General features: G+C 56.6%; 1 protein-coding gene across 4 annotated transcripts in view; it reads left to right on the forward strand.

Moving 5' to 3' along the window:
- MEIS3 (Meis homeobox 3) overlaps positions 1–10304 on the forward strand; it is a 31878-nt gene extending 21574 nt beyond the window's left edge. For 3 of the 4 annotated variants that reach the window (XM_067557294.1, XM_067557297.1, XM_067557298.1), the window contains exons 8-13: positions 3702–3847; positions 6131–6207; positions 7182–7240; positions 7741–7827; positions 9159–9247; positions 9556–10304. In XM_067557294.1, coding sequence (XP_067413395.1) covers positions 3702–3847; positions 6131–6207; positions 7182–7240; positions 7741–7827; positions 9159–9217 — 428 coding nt within the window. In that variant the 3' untranslated portion in view covers positions 9218–9247; positions 9556–10304. The remainder of the gene's footprint in view (positions 1–3701; positions 3848–6130; positions 6208–7181; positions 7241–7740; positions 7828–9158; positions 9248–9555) is intronic. The other variant, XM_067557296.1, reaches the window with a different exon arrangement.
- The last annotated feature ends 10618 nt before the right edge of the window (positions 10305–20922 follow it).

A 20922-nucleotide genomic window follows, 5' to 3' on the forward strand; every position in this document is an offset into this window, starting at 1 on the left:
TTCCTTCACTCCCTCCATGCCAAGAGCTTTGCCTTTGAAACCTTCCCTGCCTCCAGCTCCTGGTATCTCCGTTTGGGCTGAGTGGGCCCTGTGGTAGCTTGTTAAGCCCTTCCCGCCTCCTGGGGTGGCCCATGTGCCCCGCCGTAGCCTGTTCCCCATCTGTGCAGCGCGTGTGCCTGTCACACTTCCCTGCAGCGCGTTTGCACGTCCGTTCCAGGCGGCGTGTGCATCTCTGTGCCACGGTCGGTGTGGGCCTTTGACCAGAGCTGGGCGTCCAGCCCTGCAATGCAACTGCCTCTGGGGTGGAGCAGGGCAGCTGTTTATTCCAGGATCCCTCATCCACGCAGCTAGGATCGTGGAGTGCGTTTGCCCGGGGGCGTATTTCCAAGAGCCAGCCCTCACAGCTATGCTAAGCGCCGGCTACGGGCGCGCACGGCCCTTGCATTCCAGCGCTCACCCTCTGCATGGTGCTTAACCTGAGAACAGAGGCAGCCAGCCGCATTAACCGGGGGGAGCGGAGCAGAAAGGGCAGAGGAAGGGGCTGCGGTTGCGTTGGGCTCAGGGGTCACTGAGGTCGCCTTCCTCCCTGTCCTGCGCAGACCCCCTTGGAGCTGAACTTAGAGAAGGGGGGGGAATGGAGGGACAGTGGGAGACGCTGCTCAGCCTGCGGGCCGGCCGGGAGAAGGGTGGGAAGCTGGGACATTCCAGAGCAGGGGCTGGGGGTGGCAGCTGGCTTGTTTAGGTCCAGACGTGTGCACACTGCAGCCTCCTTCGCCCCTCGCTGCCCTGTCGCTGGAGCGTGACCTGCCTCATTGCCTGTCTCCCGGGGCGACCCCCAATGCAACAGGAGCCTGCATTAATCACAGAGCAGCCACCAACCCCGTGCAACACCCCACTCCTGCTTCCCAGCTACACCGTGCAGCCACACGACACACACACCATGCATCCACATGCACCATGCAGCCACACAACATGCACACGCATGCACTGTGCATCCATGCACCACGCACGCACATGCACCCTGCATCCATACATGCATACACCTGCACCAGGCACACACACACAAACTGCACACATGCACCATGAAGCCACACAACATGCACCACGCAGGCACATACACCCTGCATCCATACACGCGCACCATGCGCAAACACACAAACTCACACGTGCAATGTGTATCGCCACAACGCAGACACACAAGAACCACGCACCACGCACGCACTGTGCAGCCACACAACACACACGTGCACTGCGCGTCTTCGCAGCACGTAGCAGCGGGCTGTGAATCACTCATGCAGCCGCACACCGCTCGAGAGGGGGCGCTGGGCTGAAGGGAACAGGGCAGGGGCTCCTTGGGGGCGCTGACCCCCTGCAGTCAGGGCTGGCCCCACAGCCCCAGCGCGGCCGGAGATGCTGACTCCACGTGTCCTGAGGCGGATGGTGCGTGGCCCCGGGCGGGAGACCTGCCAATCCAGGGTGTCCAGTCAGCCTCCTTGAATCACCTCGGCAGCTCCAAGGGCAAGGGGGTCGCCCTCACTTCCTGCCCCAAACAGGTTTAGAGCTGGGGTGCCCCACTGCCTGCTCTGCTCTCAATCCCCCACCCCCATATCCCCATGCCTCCCTGCACCCTCTCCCTGCTCATCCTCACCTTTCCCTGCTCCTAAATGCGCCTCCCCCCGCTCATTCCTGGCACCCCATCCCCCACCCAGCTCCTCCCTGAACCCCACTCCCCTTCCTCCTCACTGTTCCTCCCCCTAACCCATTACACCCCCTTAACCTCCCATCCCCCTCCAAGATTCCACCCCCCCTCCCCCAGGCCTTTTGTTCCTGCTGATGCCTTTGTTCTCTGGGATCCGGGCTATGAAAATCCAGCGGCTGCCTGTGTGAGTTGGGGGGGGGGTGCTAGGGAAAGCGGGGTTGGGGGGGCACGAGGGAGAACCCCGCCACAGCAGCACCTCCTCCAATGCATAATTCACCGGCCCTTCAGGCAAGACTTTTAAGCTGCCTTTTAGCCGGAGGATATGAAAGCCCAGCAGGTTTGGGAGGGGAGGGGCCTGATTTATGTTTCTCCGGGGGGGCGGGCGGGTGCAAAGGGTGATGGCTGTTGCCCCTAATGGGCCACTTCCCTTATGGAGGGGGCAGGAGCAGGGCCAAGGCCTGGAGGAGACCCGTGCCACGGCTGGGGGGGCGGGGGAGGTATTTGTTACGGGGGGAGAAGAGGGCAGGAAATGAAAGCAGCTGCAGTCAGAACCTTTCAGGTACTGGAGGGGTTTGAACCCACAGTGCAGGAGCCTGATACCGGAGCTAAGAGAGGATCCCCGGCCGTGGGGAGCGGAGGAGGGGTCTAAGGCACACAGACACGCAATCTGATTGCATCCAGTAGGTGGCAGTGGTACACACATACACAAACATGCCTGCGCACACACACAGCAACCCATGCAAGCACACGCACACCCCGGGCACACAGAACAGCCCACGCGAGCCTGCACACGTGCAAGCGATCACCTTGCAAGCATACACATCCACGCACACAAAGAAAGCAACCCACGGAAAGCACACACCGGCACGCCCACACACAACAGATATGTGCACATGCATGCACACCCGCCAGCCCCTTGCCCTGTGAACAGCAATACCGACTGGCCAGCGAGCAAGCTTTGGTTTTGGTTAATTTGCTCTCAGCAGGGAGGTTGTTTGCCAAAGGGAACGGCTCCCCCCACCCCAGCCCTTAAAGTTGCAGGTTCAAATGCTGCCCCTGGCAGGAGTTCACTGAAAGATGCTCATAGTGAGAGGAGCCTAGCAAACTGTGGGAACTGGGGGTCGCAGTCGTCCGTCTGTCTGTCCATGCAGCACCAGCTGTACTCCTGTCCCTCACCCTGCGCAGCCCCCAGGTTCCCCCCCGTACATCGCGTTGTCCATCCGTTACTGGGCGTCACCCAACGTAGCTTCTAAGGCCCCCATCCTCATGGTGTTCAGGTGCCTAACTCCCCTACACCTTTGAGGATCTGGGCCCAGGCGCTAAACACAGCATATTTAGGCTCTCACCAACCTGGGGCGTGGGGTGTGTGCGTTCCTCCTTCGATTCTGAGCCACTCAGGTCCCCATCCCGAGACTGGGACTGAGAGGAAGCCAGAGCCAAAGTGTTCTGCCATCGCCCCGTTCTGGGCCCAGCACCACAAAGAACCAAGGAAACGTCCCAAATTCCCAGGGCTGGTGGGTCTCGGCTCAGTCTGCAGTGGGGCAGGGATCCATCATCTGCCATTGGTGAGGGGGAGGGAGGAGGCAAAGGGTTAGACTAGTGGGGACTGGGAGCCAGGACACCCGGGTTCTGTCTCTGGCTCTGGAAGGGGAGTGGGATCTAGTGGTGAGAGCAGGGGGAGTCTGGGAGTCAGGACTCCTGGGTTCTATTCCTGGTGGGGGGAGGGGGTGTAGTGGGTTAAAGTAGGGGCGTCTGGGGGTCCGGACTCCTGGGCTGTGGTGCCGGAGGGGAGGAAAGACACTGCACTTCTCTTTCTCGTCCCTAGGGGGCCATGTGACACCCCCCCCTCCGCGGCAGCTCTTTGTCTCCCCCTAATGGCTCAGCCACGTGGATGACTCTACTGCAGGGAAGGTGATGGGCGAGTCAGTAGAACAGGTCCCTGGTTCGAGTCCCACCCCGCGTCACTCATGGCTCCTTTCCGCCGGCTGTTCCTTTCTTCCAGGGGACTGCCTGGATAACAGCGTGGCCTCCCCCAGCACAGGGGACGATGACGACCTGGACCGGGACAAAAAGCGCAACAAGAAGCGGGGGATTTTTCCCAAAGTGGCCACCAACATCATGCGGGCCTGGCTGTTCCAGCATCTGTCGGTGAGTGGTCAGGGGCAACGCCAGGTGCCAGGGCCCCGTCGGGGACAGAAGGAGGGAAAGTGAGACAGATGCCGCGGGGTAAGAGTGGGGTGCAATGGTTAGAGCCTGGGCGGAGAGTCCAGAGGGGTAATGGCCCTGGTGTAGACACCCGCCCCCAGTGGCAGGAGAATGGGGGCTGCGGTAAGCGTGCAAAGTGCCCCCAGAGTGAGGACCCCGGGCTGGTCTTGGCCCACGGTGCCAGTTACAGCAGAGAGATGGCGAGAGGCGCAGGCCAGCCGGCAATTACGGGGAGCTGCAGCACCCGTCTCTCCCCGGTTAGTTACACAAAGCCGAGTTAATGAGCGCTGACCAATTAGTTGCTAATTGAAAGCGCCATAAACCTATTAGAGGCTGGTAAAGAAGGGTAATCAATTCTAGCCAATTACCCTGAACCCACTGGCTGGCGCTGCCACCGCAGAGGGGGCTCGGCTAAGCGGAGGCCGTTCCCAGCCTGGAGGGGTGCGGGGATGACCCCCCTCCACTTCTGAAACTCATGACCCCAGCAGTGGGAGCCTGGAGGGAAGCGGCAATTTGGTGGGGAGGGAAGTTGGCATCAGTTGTGCCATGTGGTAACTGGGCTGGTCAAAGTTGAATGCTGGAAGGTTGTAGAGTAGGTGGGAGGGGAGTGGGGTCTAGTGGTTAGAGCAGAGGGCTGGGAGCCAGGACTCCTGGGTTCCAACCCTAGCTCTGGTAAGGGAATGGGATCTAGAAGTTAGAGCAGCAGGGGTCAGGGCTTCTGAGTTTATTCTAGGAGCCCAAATAGCAAGGCCTGGAGCCCAACTCTCCTGAGTCCCAGTTCATTGCTCCGTCCGCTAGTCTGCACTGCCGACAGAATTAGCCAATTCAGCCTGTTATCACAAAGTCACCTGCCGGGCTGGGACCCTGCTCCTCAAGTGCCAAAATGTCAGGCCTTGAGCTGATGGGAACAACTCCATCAGCCAGTAGCAGTAGTAGGCTCTTACCCGTGGTGTGGAGCAGACCCAGAGGGGGGGACACGGTGCAGGTAGCCACCACAAACAGCAAATGTCACAGTTGTAAACATTACCATCTAATGAATGACCCCTGATTGGGTCAGACCCAGACACCGAATGAACCCAGACCAGATCCTGGTAGCAAACTGACCTGGTCTGCCCCAGATGGACCCTGCCTGGCCCAAACTGAACCTCAGCTGGCCCAGCTCCTGGTACCGCATGGACCCGGCCCAGCCCCCTCCTCATCTGTGGTGCTGTGGATTGTGATGTATTTTTTGGAGGCATCAAATCTCCCCTGGGGGCCGATTTTGCCTCCTAGCAACTGCCCCGCTCACGGTGACCTGGGCGGCCGGGGAAGGCCACCTGTCATCTGTCACCGCTCTGTCAGGGGCGGGGGGGAGGGCTTGGCAGAGGTCTCGGGGTGGCCCACAGAAAAGGGGCCGCCTCATCCATCACTGGGGCCTGGCAGGGAGAGCACGTGGCTGCCTGACCTTTGATCAGCAGGACCTTTGCTGCCCCACAGGATGGGAGATGGGAAGATGAGGTTTCTGTACCAGGCCATCTGTCTGGAAGCTGAGGAAGGGGGCAGCTAAGGGGGGGAAGGACTCCAGAGCCAGGGATAGAACCCAGGAGTTATGCTTCCCAACCCCCTCTTCCCCGCTCTAACCACTAGACCCCACTCCCCTCCCAGAGCTGGGAACAGAGCCCATCTCTAACCACCAGCGGGAAGTTTTAAGCCCATTAACTACAGCTCCAAGCTCCCAAAGCGGGCAGCCTCCATGGCAGGGAACGCTGGGCCTTTTGTGTAGGGAAATTGTGTTAATTATGGTTTTACTTGATCCCAGGATCTCAAAGCACTTGACACATACTGACCTTTTTTTATGAGGTGGGGAACTCGGGACTCCTGAGTTCTAGTCCCTGCTCTGGGAGTGAAAGGGGGCCTGGGAGCCAGGACTCCTGGGTTCTATTCCCTGCTCTGGGAATGGGGGTCCAATGGGGTTGGAGCAAGGGGGAGGGCTAGAAGTCAGGACTCCTGGGTGCTCTTCTTGGCTCTGGCCCCGGCCCCACACAATCATCAACCAAGCCACTTCACCGAACTGTGCCTCAGTTTCCCCACCTTTATAATGGGATTAAAGGGTCCCCATCACACAATGGCTCGCGGGGCCTCATGCCCCCCCCCCCCCCGGCCAAGTGCTTTGAGATCCTCTGGTCAGTGCCACGGTGTCTCCAGGGCCGCCCCCAAGTCATGCTGCTCTCTGCTCTGGCCCCACAGCACCCGTACCCCTCGGAGGAGCAGAAGAAACAGCTGGCGCAGGACACAGGGCTCACCATCCTGCAGGTCAATAACTGGTAAGGATGGGGTGATTCCCCCCCCCATGCGCCATCACCATCCCTCCACGCCCCTCACCCCACCCCCACCACGTGCCTCATGATCCCCCCCTCCCCTGCCTTACAACCCCCCTACACCCCTCCTGGTAACCCCCCCTTGCAATTCTCCATGCCTCTGGCATTTCCCATCCCCCCTCACAACCCCACACACCCTGGCATTTCTCCCTCCCCACTTGTGACTCCCCGCTCACACCCTCATCTACCCCGCCCCCCTGGCAACCCCTGATCCCCCTGGAATCTTCCCCCTGCATCCCTCCCCCATGCCCCTCACTCCTCATCTCCCCTCCCCATGCTGCTCCTGCCTTCCCCCCCTCCCCCACACCCTGGCACCCCCCCCATCACTACCTCCCCCCCACCTCCAGCCCAGACACAGAGCTCTAGGCAACCTCTGCTCAACTGGGGTGCTGTTCCCCTCCAGGCCTCTGGGCCCTGTGAGGACATCGGTGAGGGGTTGGGGGGTCTAGGAGCCCCATGTGCTGGAGGTCAGAATAGGGGGATCTCTAGGACACCAGTTCCACAAGGGGAGGGGAGTCTAGTGGTTAAAGCAAAGGGCTGGGTATCAGGACTCCTGGGTTCTCTCCCCAGCTGGGGGCTAGCATAGCATGTGGGGTGCTGGGAGTCAGGACTCCTGGTTCTAGTCCTGTCTCTGGGAAAGTGGGCTGGTGGTTGGGAGGGGCAGTGGAATGTGTGGGGGGTTGGCTGGTCCCTCTTCAGACCCCAAGGGGGGGCACACAACCCAGAGGAGGTTTGGTCTCTGCCCCTGACAGACATGAGGCAACAACCGAGGGAGACAAAATCCCCGGGTGGGGGGCAAGCTGTGATGTCCATCCTCCCTTGAGCCGGGGTCCCTGGGTCTGGGCTGTGTCCATCTCCCCCCTCCAATGGCTCCGGAATTCACCCTCTGTCTGTCTGTCTGTCTGTCCCTCCCGCTGCAGGTTTATTAACGCGCGGAGGCGCATCGTGCAGCCGATGATCGACCAATCCAATCGCACAGGTGACGCCCTGCTGGCAGGGCTGGGATGGAGGGCGGAGAGCTCACGAAACCCTCTGCCCCCCAGACCTGGAGCCTGGGCCCTTCGGCCTGCAGAGCTCATCCCCCTCTGATCCCCTCCCACCCCACTGCGTGAGACGAGTTTGCTGGGTCTCAGCTGGCTTCCCCCTGGGATGGGGCATTGCTAGCACGATGGGATACGAACCTGCCCCCCCCCCGGCCAGCAAGGTGAACAGGCCGCAGAGACAGAGCTCCCTGCTGCCTGCTAGAGGAAGAGGTGGGATGCATCTCTTCCCCCCCCCCCCACATGGGGAGTCAGCTTCCAGGACCCCCCCACTTCCAACGCCCTCAGGTGCCAGCACGCTGGGCTTGTGTCCTGCCCTCAGCGGGGCTCGTGCACCCCAGTCTGCAGAGCCCCCCCCCAACACACACACACTTTGAAACCGAGCCGGTGACCCCCGCAGCCGATCTCCACCGTGACCTTTCATCCCTCTTCCGCACAGGCCAAGGGGCGCCCTACAGCCCCGACGGGCAGCCCATGGGCGGGTACGTCATGGACGGGCAACAACACATGGCTATCCGCCCCCCAGGTAGGGCCGGAGTAGTGGGCGGTGGGGGGCTGGGAGGCTGCACACGCAGAGTGCACACGCCACGTTCCAGCACATGCACAGGGCAGGCAGAGCACAGAGCCCCAGCTCAGCACCCGCTGACTCCCCCTGCCTCCAGGAGGGGCCCCTTATGGGACTAGCCGGTGGGGCCCCCCCCCCCCCCCCGCAATCCCTTTCTGGCCTCCTCTGTTCAGTCACCCTTCTCTGTCCTTGAGAGCCATTGGCTGGCCTACAATAGAGTTTGTCACCTTGAGGGGGCGCCAGGAGCGGGGGGCGACTGTGACTGAATAACGGGACAAATATTTTCCTCCAAAGACGTTTAACGCCACAAAAAAAGAAAACCAAAAACTGGCTCCAGCCCCTCCTAGGTTCCTATTTTTCACTGCGAGGATGAATTCCGTTTTGATTCACCGCAAACATTTTGGGGATGGCGGAAGAGGCGGGGAAAAGGATTTAAAAAACACCCGAACAAATATTTTTGTAGTTCAACTGGACTCAAAGCCTAAAACAGCTGGCTCGTCTCGGCGGGGGGGCACAAAGCTGCCCCAGTTCCAGCAATTTCCCCCGACACACACACAAGTGGGGTTCATGTAGTTCGGAAAAAGCCATGTTTCGATTTGGGGAAAGGGATGGAGGGGGGAAACCCTTTTTGCTGAGGAAGACGTTACCCAGGTGCGGCCGGCCCCCAGTACGACCTGATCTCAAGATACAGTCGGGGGCCATGGTTGCCGGAAGTGGAATGAAATTAGCCGGCCTCAGACAAGGAGAGCCCGCCCCCACTAAACAGCTGATGCGCCTGGCTGCGGTCTGGCGGTGAATCTGGGCCACGGGGGACACATGTCGGGCCTGGCATTGTTGGTGCATCCCGGTTCTCGGCCCCTTCTCATGCAGTGTCAAACACAGGGGGGAGGAGGGCTGGTTTTTCCCTGAGAAGTGTCTGCTCCTGAAAGGGGGTGAGAGGAACTGGAAGAAGATGAGCAGATTTCAGGCGGCAAACTGGTGCTTCAGGGCTACAGACTGGTGCATGGAGCCCAGAGCTTACTGCTAATGAGATGGGGGCGGGGGGTGCACTCTGCGCCGCTAGCGATGGCGCAGGGGGCAGGCTGGCAAGAGGAGGCCCAATTTGGAGCAGTGGAGGGGGAATTAACCATCGACCCAGGGGCATGGTGGGTCCTCCGGGGCGGGGCAGCCTTTCAACCCAGCTGTAGGAAGGTTTGCTCCAGCCCGGGTGATCCAGCAGCCGGACTGGATGGAGGGGAGATCTCGGGGTTTGGGGCAGCGACTGTGGTCTCATTTGTCCTCCCTCCCCCCAGGCCCGATGGGCAGCATGGGCATCGCCATGGGAATGGAGGGCCAGTGGCACTACATGTGAGCTGTCGCGCTGATGCTGATGCTGGGGGATGTGAGTATGGAGCCGGGTCTGGGGGTGGGGTGGGGAGGCACGGGGTCCCTGCCTTTTCTCCTTTCACTCCCCCATCCGATGGCAGATTGGGTGGGGTCCTGGTTCCACCTGGGGTCAGCACCAGGAGGAGGGGGTAGCGTGAGCCAAGCTGGGGGGCAGGTGTGAGCTACCCCATCCCTCCCCCAACCAGCCTCCCGCCTTCATCCCCTTGCCCAGCTGCCCTCCCCCATACCGCTTCCCCTGCCCCTCTCTCACCTGCCTTCCCCACCCCCCTCTATTGCACTAATCCACCCCACCCCCTTTTCCAGGTTTCCAGGACAGGCCAGGCCATGCCGGGCCATTATCCTACCGGGCCCACGGGCACAGAATTCACGCAGCAGCCAGGGTACAGCCTTGCCCTCCCCCACTCGTCCTTTCTCCTGCCCAACTGTGCCACGGCTCCCCCCATGCTCCCAGGCAGCGCACCCGCCGCCCGTGACGCCCGCTCCAACGCCCCAGAGTTGGGGGAGGACGCCCCCAGAGCAGGGCGACCACAGACACAGAGACCCACGCTGCCGTTCTCTCCCCCATCACACCGGCCTCCCCAGGCCCCTGGATCCGTCCCCCTCTCCCACCATCACCCCACGAAGCACGCGGCCGATCGGACGGAGCGGCCGTGATCGGAAGGACACGAAGCCGGGCCGGCGAGGGTTACAAGGCTCTGAGACGCGGCTGATGGGGAAGCCAGACTTGGGTGCTTACTAGAACTTGAAACGGACACATCCGGCTGGCTGCAGAGGAACTGCTTGTTGCATTTAAGAGAAGGATTCGGGGCTCTTTTAGCATTACGTTGGGGCTCTTTTATTGTTTTTCTCCACGCACGCACACACACATACACACTCCTCCCATGGGAAGAAACAACACCCTCTCCATTAAGATTTTCATTCATCTTCCAGCACTCACCCTGGAGTCTTTTGGGGCAACGAAATCCGTCAGTTTTTTTGGTTTGTTTTTTAATTATGAATGAATTAATTATTATTTACGCGCAGAACGGGAAAGTAAATTAACTTGTACATTTTTTTTCCTGGTTTGGGTTTTTTTGTGGGGAGGGGAGGGTCTTGTTTTATCTTTTTTTTAATGATATAAAAAATTCCAAAAAAGTATTGGTGTGTGTGTGTCTACAGATAACAACACCACCGCGCTCTTTACCTAGCACTTTTCATCAGTAGATCTCAAAGCGCTTTATAAAGGCGGACAGGCTGGTTATCTCCATTATTCAGAGCAGGACCGTGTCTTAGACCAAGTCGTTATTCTTAACTGTTACTTGTATTCGTGATCCCAGGCAGGGACGTGAGACACAGAGCCCCAGACAGGTTTGACAGTCTAGGACAGTTGAGCACAGCAATCCCACAGTGATTTATTCGTGAGCTGAACTAAGCCTGATGCTGGCATGCTGCGCCCAGGATGGTGGCCATATTTTTAAGGAGGAGGTTGGCAAACCGGAGTAGAGGCACGCAAAGGATCATAGAGGTTTTAGGCTGAAAGGCCATTGCGGCCAGCCCCCTGTGTGGAGGCAGGGCCAAGTAACTCTCGACTGTCCCAGAGAGGAGTTTGTCCAACCAGCCCTTAAAAGCCTCCAGTGACGGGGTTCCCACAACCTCCCTGGGTCACCTGTTCCAGATCTTAACTCTCCTTAGAGTTAGAAAACTTTCCCTAATATCTGACCTAAATGTCCCTCGCTGCAGATTAAACCCCTTGCTTCTTGTCCCACCTTCAACGGACACGGAGAACAATTGATCACCGACCGTTCTCTTAATGACAGCCCTTAGCAGATTTGAAGACTGTTGTCAGGTCCCCCCGGTCATTTTTTCTCAAGACTAAACATGCACCTTTTTTTTAAAAAACCTTTCCGCCTCGCTCAGGTTTTTTAAACGGTTTATCGGTTTTGTTCCTCTCTGGACGATTCAAGGGCTGGGAAAACAATGTGTGAAGGAGCTGGAATCTCTTTAAGAACCTCCATGGATCTCAAAGCACTTCGTGAAGGAGATGGGTTTTGTTCCCCACAATTTGTCAGAGGAGACTAGACCCCAAACCTCCTGAGAGTAGTCCAATTCTCTGGCCATTAGATCACACTGCCTACCTATGCATACCCATCTCCCTGAGTTCTGAATAGATAATTCCCTCCTCCCCCCACAGTAGAAATCAACAACTACCCTTCCCCCCTCCACCCCTAGCTAGGCATGGCCGAATTGGATTTTTTATTGTTTTATAATTTCGACAGATAATGTCCATATTTTGTTGTAAACATTTTTTTTAATTTAATTTTTTACCATTGCATAAAATGATGGGGTTTAAACATTTTTTAATCGATTCAAATTCAGTTGTGGGAAACTGGAGGAGGAGACAATTATTTAACAACAGTAGACGTGGAGATTCAAAAAGTTAAAGCTTTATAAACCATTAACACATGTGGTCCACATCACGTGAAAATAGACAACGTAAAGTCTGGAAATCAACAACTCAGCCCTGTTTTTAATTGCTAGTCTATTTGTAAAAAGTCTAAATCACTGGATTCTTACTCTAGTAAATTGCAGCCTTTTTCTTCCTTTGACTCTCTGTAGATTTGGATTATTAAATCGATGGGAATATTATTTCCTGGGTTTGTGTGTGAAATCAACATTTACCAATACAAATTGAATCCTTCCAAGCTGAACTCTAGGTTCTAAGGCCAGAAGGGACCGCTGTGATCATGGAGTCTGGCCCCCTATACGACACAGGCCAGACAACAGCCCGGAAATAATTCCTAGAGCAGATCTTTTAGAAAAAACATCTAGTCTTGATTTTAAAATTGCCAAGGATGGAGAATCCACCATGACCCTGGGTAAATTCTTCCACTGGTTGATTACTCTCGCCAGTAAAAAAAATTATGCTTTTCCCCAGTCTGAATTTATCTAGCTTCAACTTCCAGCCATTGGATCGTGTTCTACTAGGCACAATCTGCTCCTAAGGAGGTAGATGGGTCCTTTCCAGTCCCCGGCCCGCCGGGTGACCTGGGGGGTCAAGCAATGCGGAACTGAGCAATAACCAAACAGGCTGTGGGAAGGGATCTTGGCTGGGAGGGCGGGGGCTGTACTGGGGAAGCGACAGACGCTTCCTTTCATGTCAATTTCCCAATGCAGGGGTCAAGCTCTGGGGTCCCTCATTCAGGATGTGCCCAGCGGTGTGGGCCATTTGAGCCATTGTGTAGGCCCCAAGCACCAGAGCAGGGGGCTGGGGAGAGGCCTGCCCCCCCCCCCCCGTTTGCACTGCTTTCCAGTGCACTGACAGGGCAGCGACTGACATCGTAGGGGGCTTTCAGATCAAAGTCTGCCTCAGCAGGCATGGCAGCAGGTTTCCCCACGGCTACACCCCGTCCCTGAGCTGGGAATAGAACCCAGGAGTCCGGGCTCCCCGGTCCCTTCCATCTACTAGACCTCCATTTCCTTCCAGAGTCAGGACTCCTGGGTTCTGTTCCTGGCTCTGGGAGGGGAGTGGGGTCTAGTAGTTAGAGCAGCAGGCGCTGGGAGCCAGGACTCCTGGGTTTTCTCCCCAGCTTGGGAAGTTCTGCTTTGGCCTTTTGGAACAGAACCTTTGACTTTGCATCGAGAGATTTCTTTTCTTTGATATTATTACAACCTACTCAGAAACGGCCCAGCAGGCGCGAAATGTTTCCATCCATCCACAATGAATGGTTTTGGCCTAGAATTTAATTTCATGGGAAATTCCACCTTTTTTTTTTTTTTTGTCCTCATTCCAGAAACACGTTTCAGACTCAAAGATTCAAAAATCTGCGTCCCTCCTAGCTTTGGTCTGACCCCCTGCGTAACACACGCTGGAGAATCATAGAGATGTCGGGCTGGAAGAGTCCTTGAGAGGTCGATAATTCCAGTCGCCTGGGCTGAGGCAGGATCAAGTAACCCTAGACCAGCCCTGCCAGGGGTTTCTCTGACCTTTTTCTTAAAAACCTCCAATGACAGGGATCCAAGGTGGAGAAACGGGAACAGCGGGGAGAGAGGGGGACCAGGGGGACATGCCCTCCCCCACTTTTTAACAGCCTCACAATCCCTTGGGTTCAATGTATTCATAAATGATCTGGACAAGGGGGTAAACAGTGAGGTGGTAAAATTTGCAGGCAATACGAAACACAAAGGGATCTCCTCTTAGAGTCGGAAAGAGTGTGTGGAACAGCTTCCACAAGAGGAGAGCTTATAAAGCCGGGGAGTGTTCAGCTTGGAAAAGAGACACTGAGGGGTGCTATGACAGAGGGCTATCAAATCATGATTGGTGTGGAGAAAGTGACTAGGGAGGTGCTATTAACCCCTTCACAGAACACAAGAGCCAGGGGTCACCCGATGAAATTAATAGGCAGCAGGTTTAAATCAAACAGAAGGACGTACTTCATCATCCAATGCACAGTCAACCTGTGGAACTCATTGCTGGGGGATGCTGTGAAGGCCAAAAATATGACTAGGTTCAACAAAGAACTAGGTGAGTTCACAGAGGACAGGTCCATCGATGGCTATTAGCCAAGACGGTCAGGGATGCACCCCATGCTCTGGGTGTCCCTAGGTCTCTGTCTGCCAGAAGCTGGGACTGGCTGACAAGGGGGATCACTGGATGATCGCCCGGCTCTGTTCATTCCCTCTGGAGCAGCTGGCACCGGCCACGGTCGGAAGACAGGACACGGAGCTCAATGGATCATTGATCTGACCCAGTCTGGCCGTTCTTACGGTCCCCCTTCTTCCAGCCACTTTCCAATGGCGCATGGCCCTGCCACACCCTCACCACCCCCAGATTCAAGTCACTCCCCTGCCTGCGGGAACTTTCCCAACCCCAGTTCCCTGGGAGGAGCTGAGCAATAGATGCCGCAGGTCAATGAATGGCAATGCGCTGCCTGCTAAGGGGAGCGTTGCTTAGTGCCGGCACAGCCCTTGGCCCAGGGACCCTTTCTCTTGGCATCCATGACTGCCTTTTTTTTTTTTTTTTTTTTTTTAATATCACTTGGGGGAAAAACCCATCCGTCATCAGGCACCTTTCCTCCCCACGCCGCTATCCACCTTCCCTAATCAAGCAGCTGACACAGGATGAGGAATCGGCTCCTGCCAGCGCTACAGATTAATTTCCTCCTACTTTCCTAAGATGCCCCCCCACCTCAATATTTCATTCGGTGATGGTACCAGCCCAGCACTGCCCAGCTCCTGCGCCTCCCTCCCTCCATCTCTGCAACGGTTGCCAGGCCCAGTGGGTTCGGATACCTAGCCCTAGAAAGCTGCTCTAACCACTAATCCCTACTCCCTCCCCAGAACTGGGGATAGAACCCAGGAGCCCTGGCTCCCAGCCTCCCCGATATAACCACTAGACCCCGCTCCCATCCCATAGGCAGGGATTGAACCCAGGAATCCTGGCTCCCAGAGCCGGGAAGGGAAACAGGCATCTCGACTGACATAAAAACACCCCTACACCCACTCGTGAACTGAGACAGTTGTACAAATACACCTCACCCCACATGCATGTCTGCTCAGCTCCACCCAGTTTACCGCCGTGCCCGCCCCTCTCCCCACTCTGTCTGTTGGTCCCGTCCATGTGTCCGCCCTGGTGCTGGCACACTCTGGGGCAGGGGCTGTCCTGGGACTTGGGCAGTGCCTGGAGCTCTGGGGCCTGATCCTTGTTCAAGCCTTTGCCAGAGAAACAACAACGGATTGTTTAATAATTATAACAACATCCGCAGCCACCCAGCCCCAGTCGCACCACCCACATCACACACAATGGTGTAGACACACAATCATACACGGACCTACACACCACGCCCTGGAACGAGCACAAATGCACGACAACGCCAGTCACCCACGCCCAGAAACACAACGTCCAGTCCACCAACCCCCCTCCGCCCCCCAGTGAAGCAAACAGGCATCACGCCCCCACACACACGGTCACACAAAACACACACACTCACATCAATCCCCTGGCAGGAGTACAAATGCAGTCACAGCCCCAGAATCACACACATCCCGTCAACCACACACAGCCTCCAGGTGAACCAAACGCACGCCACACCCACACCAACCAAACTCACAAACACACACACATTATCGCATACATCCTCGGCCAGGCAGAATGATATGTGTGTGTAATAATTACACACAGAATTACACGTCAGCCAAGCACACATCACTCCCACACACACAATCACACAGAGCAGGGCTCGGCCCCTCCAGCAGGGGGCGACAGGCAGGTGTGCACGTGCACACATACCGGGCACCTTTGAGTTAACAACCCCAAGCCCCTCCAATCCCTCCCCCTTTCGCTGCCTCAGTAGATTTATAATAAACGAGGAGGCCGATGGCGGCTGGATTAATTTATCGGGCATCTGCGTCCCATTGTCGGGGCGGTGATTCACAGCCGGCTGCTCGGCGATCGGGCCGGGCTGTCACAGGGAGCGGGGCGGGGGGAGGAAGATGATGGATGCCCAGTGCCCAAGCAGAGGAATGAGGTGTCGGGGGACCTGAGCTTTGCGGAAGGAGGGGCAGAGAGCTGCAGAAATAACAACAATAAAGCCATTTATCACTGCCTGACGCTTGCCAGTCAAGCAGGGGGTCTCTGGGGAGCAGCCGCGGGGGGTGGGGGCGAGATGCCCCTGGGGGTTGCTTGTGTTTTCCGAGCAGCTGGTTTTTAAGCAACATTGTGACTGCGTTGTATGAAGGCAGAGAGCAGGGAGGGGAAGGCACAGGCCTGCTTCAGAGCTGGGCCCGATCCCAGCAACAGGGGAATTGAGAAAGGAAGGCAGGGGATAGAACCCAGGAGTCCTGGCTCCCAGCCCCCCAGCTCTAACCACTAGACCCCACTCCCCGCCCAGAGCTGGAGATAGAACCCAGGAGTCCTGGCTTCAAGCCCCCCTTGCTGTAACCACTGGCCCCCACTCCTTTCTACATTCGAGCGTTCCCAGCCACGTCAGCAGAAAACACTGGGTCCTTTCCCCTGGCTCAGCCCCCCAGCACAGGCACAGGCCAGGGAATGGGCCGAAATGAAGATCAAATTAGAGGGTCTTGTGGATCCATTCACAGCCCCCGCTCAGGACTCCTGGGTCCCGTCCCCAGCTCTGGGAGGGAGTGGACAGACCAAGGAACAGAGCATGATGACAGCGACGATCTGCCCCTGGCAGTTGTGGGGCACAGTGGTTATATTTAGCCACAAGGAGCCAGGACTCCTGGATTCTATTCCTAGCTCACTCCAAGCCAAATCTGTCCCCACCACCCTGCTTCAAACAGAACTATTCCAACAACACCGAGGGGCCCCAGCTGGGATCGGGCAGCAAGATCGGGGCCCCCGTTGTGCCGGGGGCTGCCCAGTCAATAGACAGCTGTGGGCGGGGAAACAGGCCCATGGTGAGTGGCAGAGCTGGGCATAGAACCCAGGAGTCCTGCTTCCCAGCCCCCCTGTTCTAACCCCACTCCCCTCCCAGAGCAGGGGATAGAACCCAGGAGTCCTGGCTCCCTGGGCAGTGCCCCCAGCGCTGTAATTGCAGTGGGCCGTGTGCCCGGGGAGGCGTGCTCAATAAATAAAGCATCCTGGCACTTTCCTGGAATACGCCTCTCTCCCCTCCAGGAGTGTCTGGGGACGTTGTTTTGTTTTTACAGGGCTTGGGCCCTGCAGTGTTTTCACTACATGAGGTTTGGCACCGAATCAGCTGCTCGAAACAGCCACTGTCACCCTCGGGCTTTTCTGTGGGGCACTGGCTCCTTACACAGCCCCCCAGCAGGGGCCTCCCTGGACAGCGTGGGGCTGGGAAATGGACCTGCTCCCTGTCCTGCCCTGGCAAAGGGGGCAGATGGATGGGGAAAACAGAGTGCACTGCCCTGTGGCTATTCTCTGCCCCCCAGGACCCGTAGGGGGAAGATGGGGGCGTGGCCGGGGTGCAATCCACTGTAGCTATTCTCTCCTGCTTCCTAGCCCCCTGAGGTCTAGAAACTTTTAAAAATAACAAATAAATGAATAAATAATAATAATAAAAAAAGGGAGGCTGAGAGTCTCACTGATTCCCATGACTCCAGGAGCTGGAGATTTAAGAAAAGCACCAGACCTCGCGAGACACGTGCTACGCTCCTGAGAGCCGGCAGCCCCTAGAAATACTTGGGCAAGATTCATGTAGTCAGAGCCCAGCCCCGTTGGAGTACTGCAAAGCTGGAGTTAGAGGGACGGGACAGTCTCTCTCTCCCATCTGAGGACAAAAGCCTGAAACAGATGGGCCAGGCCTTGTCTTCGAGACCCCCCACCTGCCTCCTGCTCTTCCTGGAGAGAGGCGTGGCTTAGCTCAGGTTGCAGGGCTGGGCCAGGGCCTCTGGTTCAGTCAGAGGCTAATGAAGCTACATTAATCATCCAATTATACACGTGTCAGCATCGCAACAATGCCAGGGGGAGCTGTGAATGGGGGAGGGGGCATCTGAGCCCACAGGGGCTGGGGGCAGAACGAATCGGAGGGGCACAAAGGCAGACAAAAAAAGATCTGACCCTGAGAAAAGGAGCTGGGGCGGGGGCGCGTACAGCTATAATCCAAGGAGGAAGAGAAGCTGGTGGACAAAGCTGCCCCCACCCCAAGGCCGCGTCTGGCATTCAGCCATGGGGGGGACCAACCCAGCTGCGACTCCATCAGCTTGGCTGTTTCAGGAGGGGACAGATGAGTGCAGGGGGGCTGAGATCAGAGCTCGGGGTGGGGGACTAACCACTAAGCACCACTGCCTGCCCAGAGCAGGGAACAGAAGACCCAGAAGTCCTGGCTCCCAGCCCCTGCTCTAACCACTAGACACAACTCCCCTTCCAGAGCAGGGAATGGAAAACCCAGGAGTCTGGGCTCCCAGCCCCCACTCTAACCACTACTTCCTCGCTCCCTTCCAGAGGAGGGAATAGAAAACCCAGGAGTCCTGGCTCCCAGCCTCTGCTGCTCTAACCACTGACTCTCCTTCCCCTCCCAGAGTCGGGAACAGAACCCAGGAGTCCTGCTGCCAGCAATCAGTGTTGTGTGTGGTTTTGGAGCCCGACAGGGTTGAATTTCACCATTGAATGGCTGGAGGGTGGGCGGAAACCAACCTTCAAATAAACTTATGAGCTGAAATCACTGATATTGCTGGAAGGTCAGGAGTCTTCTCTCCTCAAATCATCGCGCTGCTAGCTGAGCTTATCCATCCTGCACACGCAGAGAGATCACAGGCTGGCGTGGGACTGCCGTTACAGTGAGCAGCTGAGCCGGCCCCAGAGCATTTCTCAGCCCCCGCCCACAATGAGGGAAATCCCCAGAGCTCCCACGCAGGGTGATAAGGGAAAAGGCTATTAACATGCAACTGCGAAGGCTTTGGAGAATCCTAGCAGTTTTGAGTTGAGAAACTGACTGCATGGACACCAACCAAGATCAGGGCCCCCCATTGCACCGGGCACCACGCAGGCATGGAGTGAGAGACAGCTCCTACCTCAAAGAGTTTCCAGTCTAAACGGACAAAGGCGAAAGGGGAAACTGAGGCACAGAGCAGGGATGTGCCCTGCTCAAGTTCCCACCATAGGCCAGTGGCAGTGGTGGGAACAGAACCCAGGTGTCCTGACTCCCAGGCCCTTGCTCTAGGCATTAGGTAACACTCCCCTCCCAAAGCTACTGGCTAACTTGCGGTCTCCTGGCTGTGTGCTACAAGCATGACGGTGACTCCGGGGCGGTGTGTGAAGGGAGGGAGGGGGTGAGTTAATAGGACCAGTCACAACTGGCTGCATCTCAGTTTGGCTCTCCCCAAATCGCCAGCCATTCTGGAAAGTCTTGGCGGAGATGGAACAGAGAAACCCAATGTGGGACCTGACAGGGGCTGGCTTAGTCTCCCTACAGGACCGCAGTAAGGATCTTTGAATCGTCAGAGAGCAGGAGGGGTTTGCCTGCCAAGAGAGCCGCCCGCCCAGGGCCAGTCCTGCCGAAATACAAGGGTCAAGATTTGCGCTACGGGGCTGTCTGCCTCAGAGATGGAGGAGTGCTTTCTGTGCTGGGGGTGTGGGCGAGAAAGGGCAAAGGCAGAGTCAGAGTCTCATTTCCAGGCAGGACTCCTGGGTTCTCTTCCCAGCTCTGGAGGGGAACGTACTGATCCCAGTTGGGTTAACCCTGCCCCAATCAGATCCTTATGGAAGCACTGAACATGGAGAAGCGTCCACGTTTTGGGACAAAGGTCAGATCTCCTGCCAAAGCTTCTGCGAGAGAACATTCCCAAGGGATGGTGCCCCAGGAAGAAAGAGGAATGGTTATGACAGACACCACCAGGGGGTGCTGTTATACGCAGCCTTTTCAAGCACATTCCCTTAACGTGCGAGCAAGTGCTCAGTTTGCAGAAGACATGCTGCATACTCATTTTTGTTATGCAAACTTCTGGGTAGAGGAGGTAGCAGGAGAGTTTGCTTTGAGCTGTGATGTGAGTCATAAATTCCTAGATTTTAAGTTCAGAAGGGACCATCGTTCAGGATGTCCAGTGAGGTGATCACAACACAGGCCAGAGAACTTCCCCGAATTAATTCCTGTTTCAGCTTCATAAGATCTTTTAGAAAAACAGCCAGTGATAAGTTGCTTCAATGGTTAGTTACCCTCCCAGCTAAAAATGGACCATCTTATTACCACAATCTGAAAGTCACAGCACAGTTCTAAGACCTTAGTCCCCCCCTGCACAAAGCGCTGCAACATGAGCATTCATGCCCTAAGCTTATGGTGAGTAGCGAAGAGAGGAAGGCAGAGTTAATTATCTCACAGCAGCGCCTTTCAGAGTCCCAAGTAACGCTGTGATTAGAAGACACTGGACTGCGTTCTGCCTCTTCTCTCTGAAAGATCTTTGAAGAATTATTCCTGTGGTTTCCTTGGCTTTTATTTCTCTGCCTTAGATCCCTCCAGCTCACACTGAACTGCAAAGTGAACTGTGCTTCTACCAGATCCAACCAGAACCTCTCGTGCTTGCCTGTCATAGCACCTCTACTGCTCCCCAAATTCTGGAGATTCACCTTTAGCTTATGTGACTCCCGTTTTGAGAGCAATTAGTGACTCTGGGCGTCTCAGCTTTTTTGGGCAGCTAACTTGAAATGCCTGAAATCGGCCCAAGGTTGAGAAAGTGCCCAGCACCCACCCTCTGAAAGCCAGGCCCCTTTAAAGCAACTCAAATGGGGTTCCCCTAAAATCCACTGAGTCCCACAGGGTCTGGTATGACTGTTCCTATGGCTTGCCCCAGTGCAGCACGGCCCCAAAGAGATGGTCCTTGCTGGACAGTTTACAGACTAAGCTGCCGAAAGATGGATTGTCATCCCCATTGCACACGTGGGAGAAACTGAGGCACAAAGGTAGAGCGCGACTCTCCTGATATTTCCCAGGGGACGTTGGCAGCTTGAACGAGTTTCCTGCATGTCTCCCAATCTTAGGATTTCAGGGGGCGATTCCACGCGTCGGGACCGGCCCCAATGCCCATGTATTGAACCCAGCAGGCCTGCAGCTCAGCCCAGCCCAATTTCAAGCACCCAGGTTTGAAAATGTAAGCAGTGGGTTTCCAATCTCGTCTCAGCTCTGCTTTCCCCGGAGGCGCAGGGCTCCAAGCGGCACAGTACGTTCTTTCCTGCCCCCACAGCTCTGAGCACCATCCATAATCTGTTTATTGAGACTT

This window comes from Emydura macquarii, unplaced genomic scaffold (assembly GCF_026122565.2).
Source record: "Emydura macquarii macquarii isolate MOO-44397 ecotype Brisbane River unplaced genomic scaffold, CSIRO-AGI_Emac_v2 contig_1790, whole genome shotgun sequence".
NCBI lineage: Eukaryota > Metazoa > Chordata > Testudines > Chelidae > Emydura > Emydura macquarii.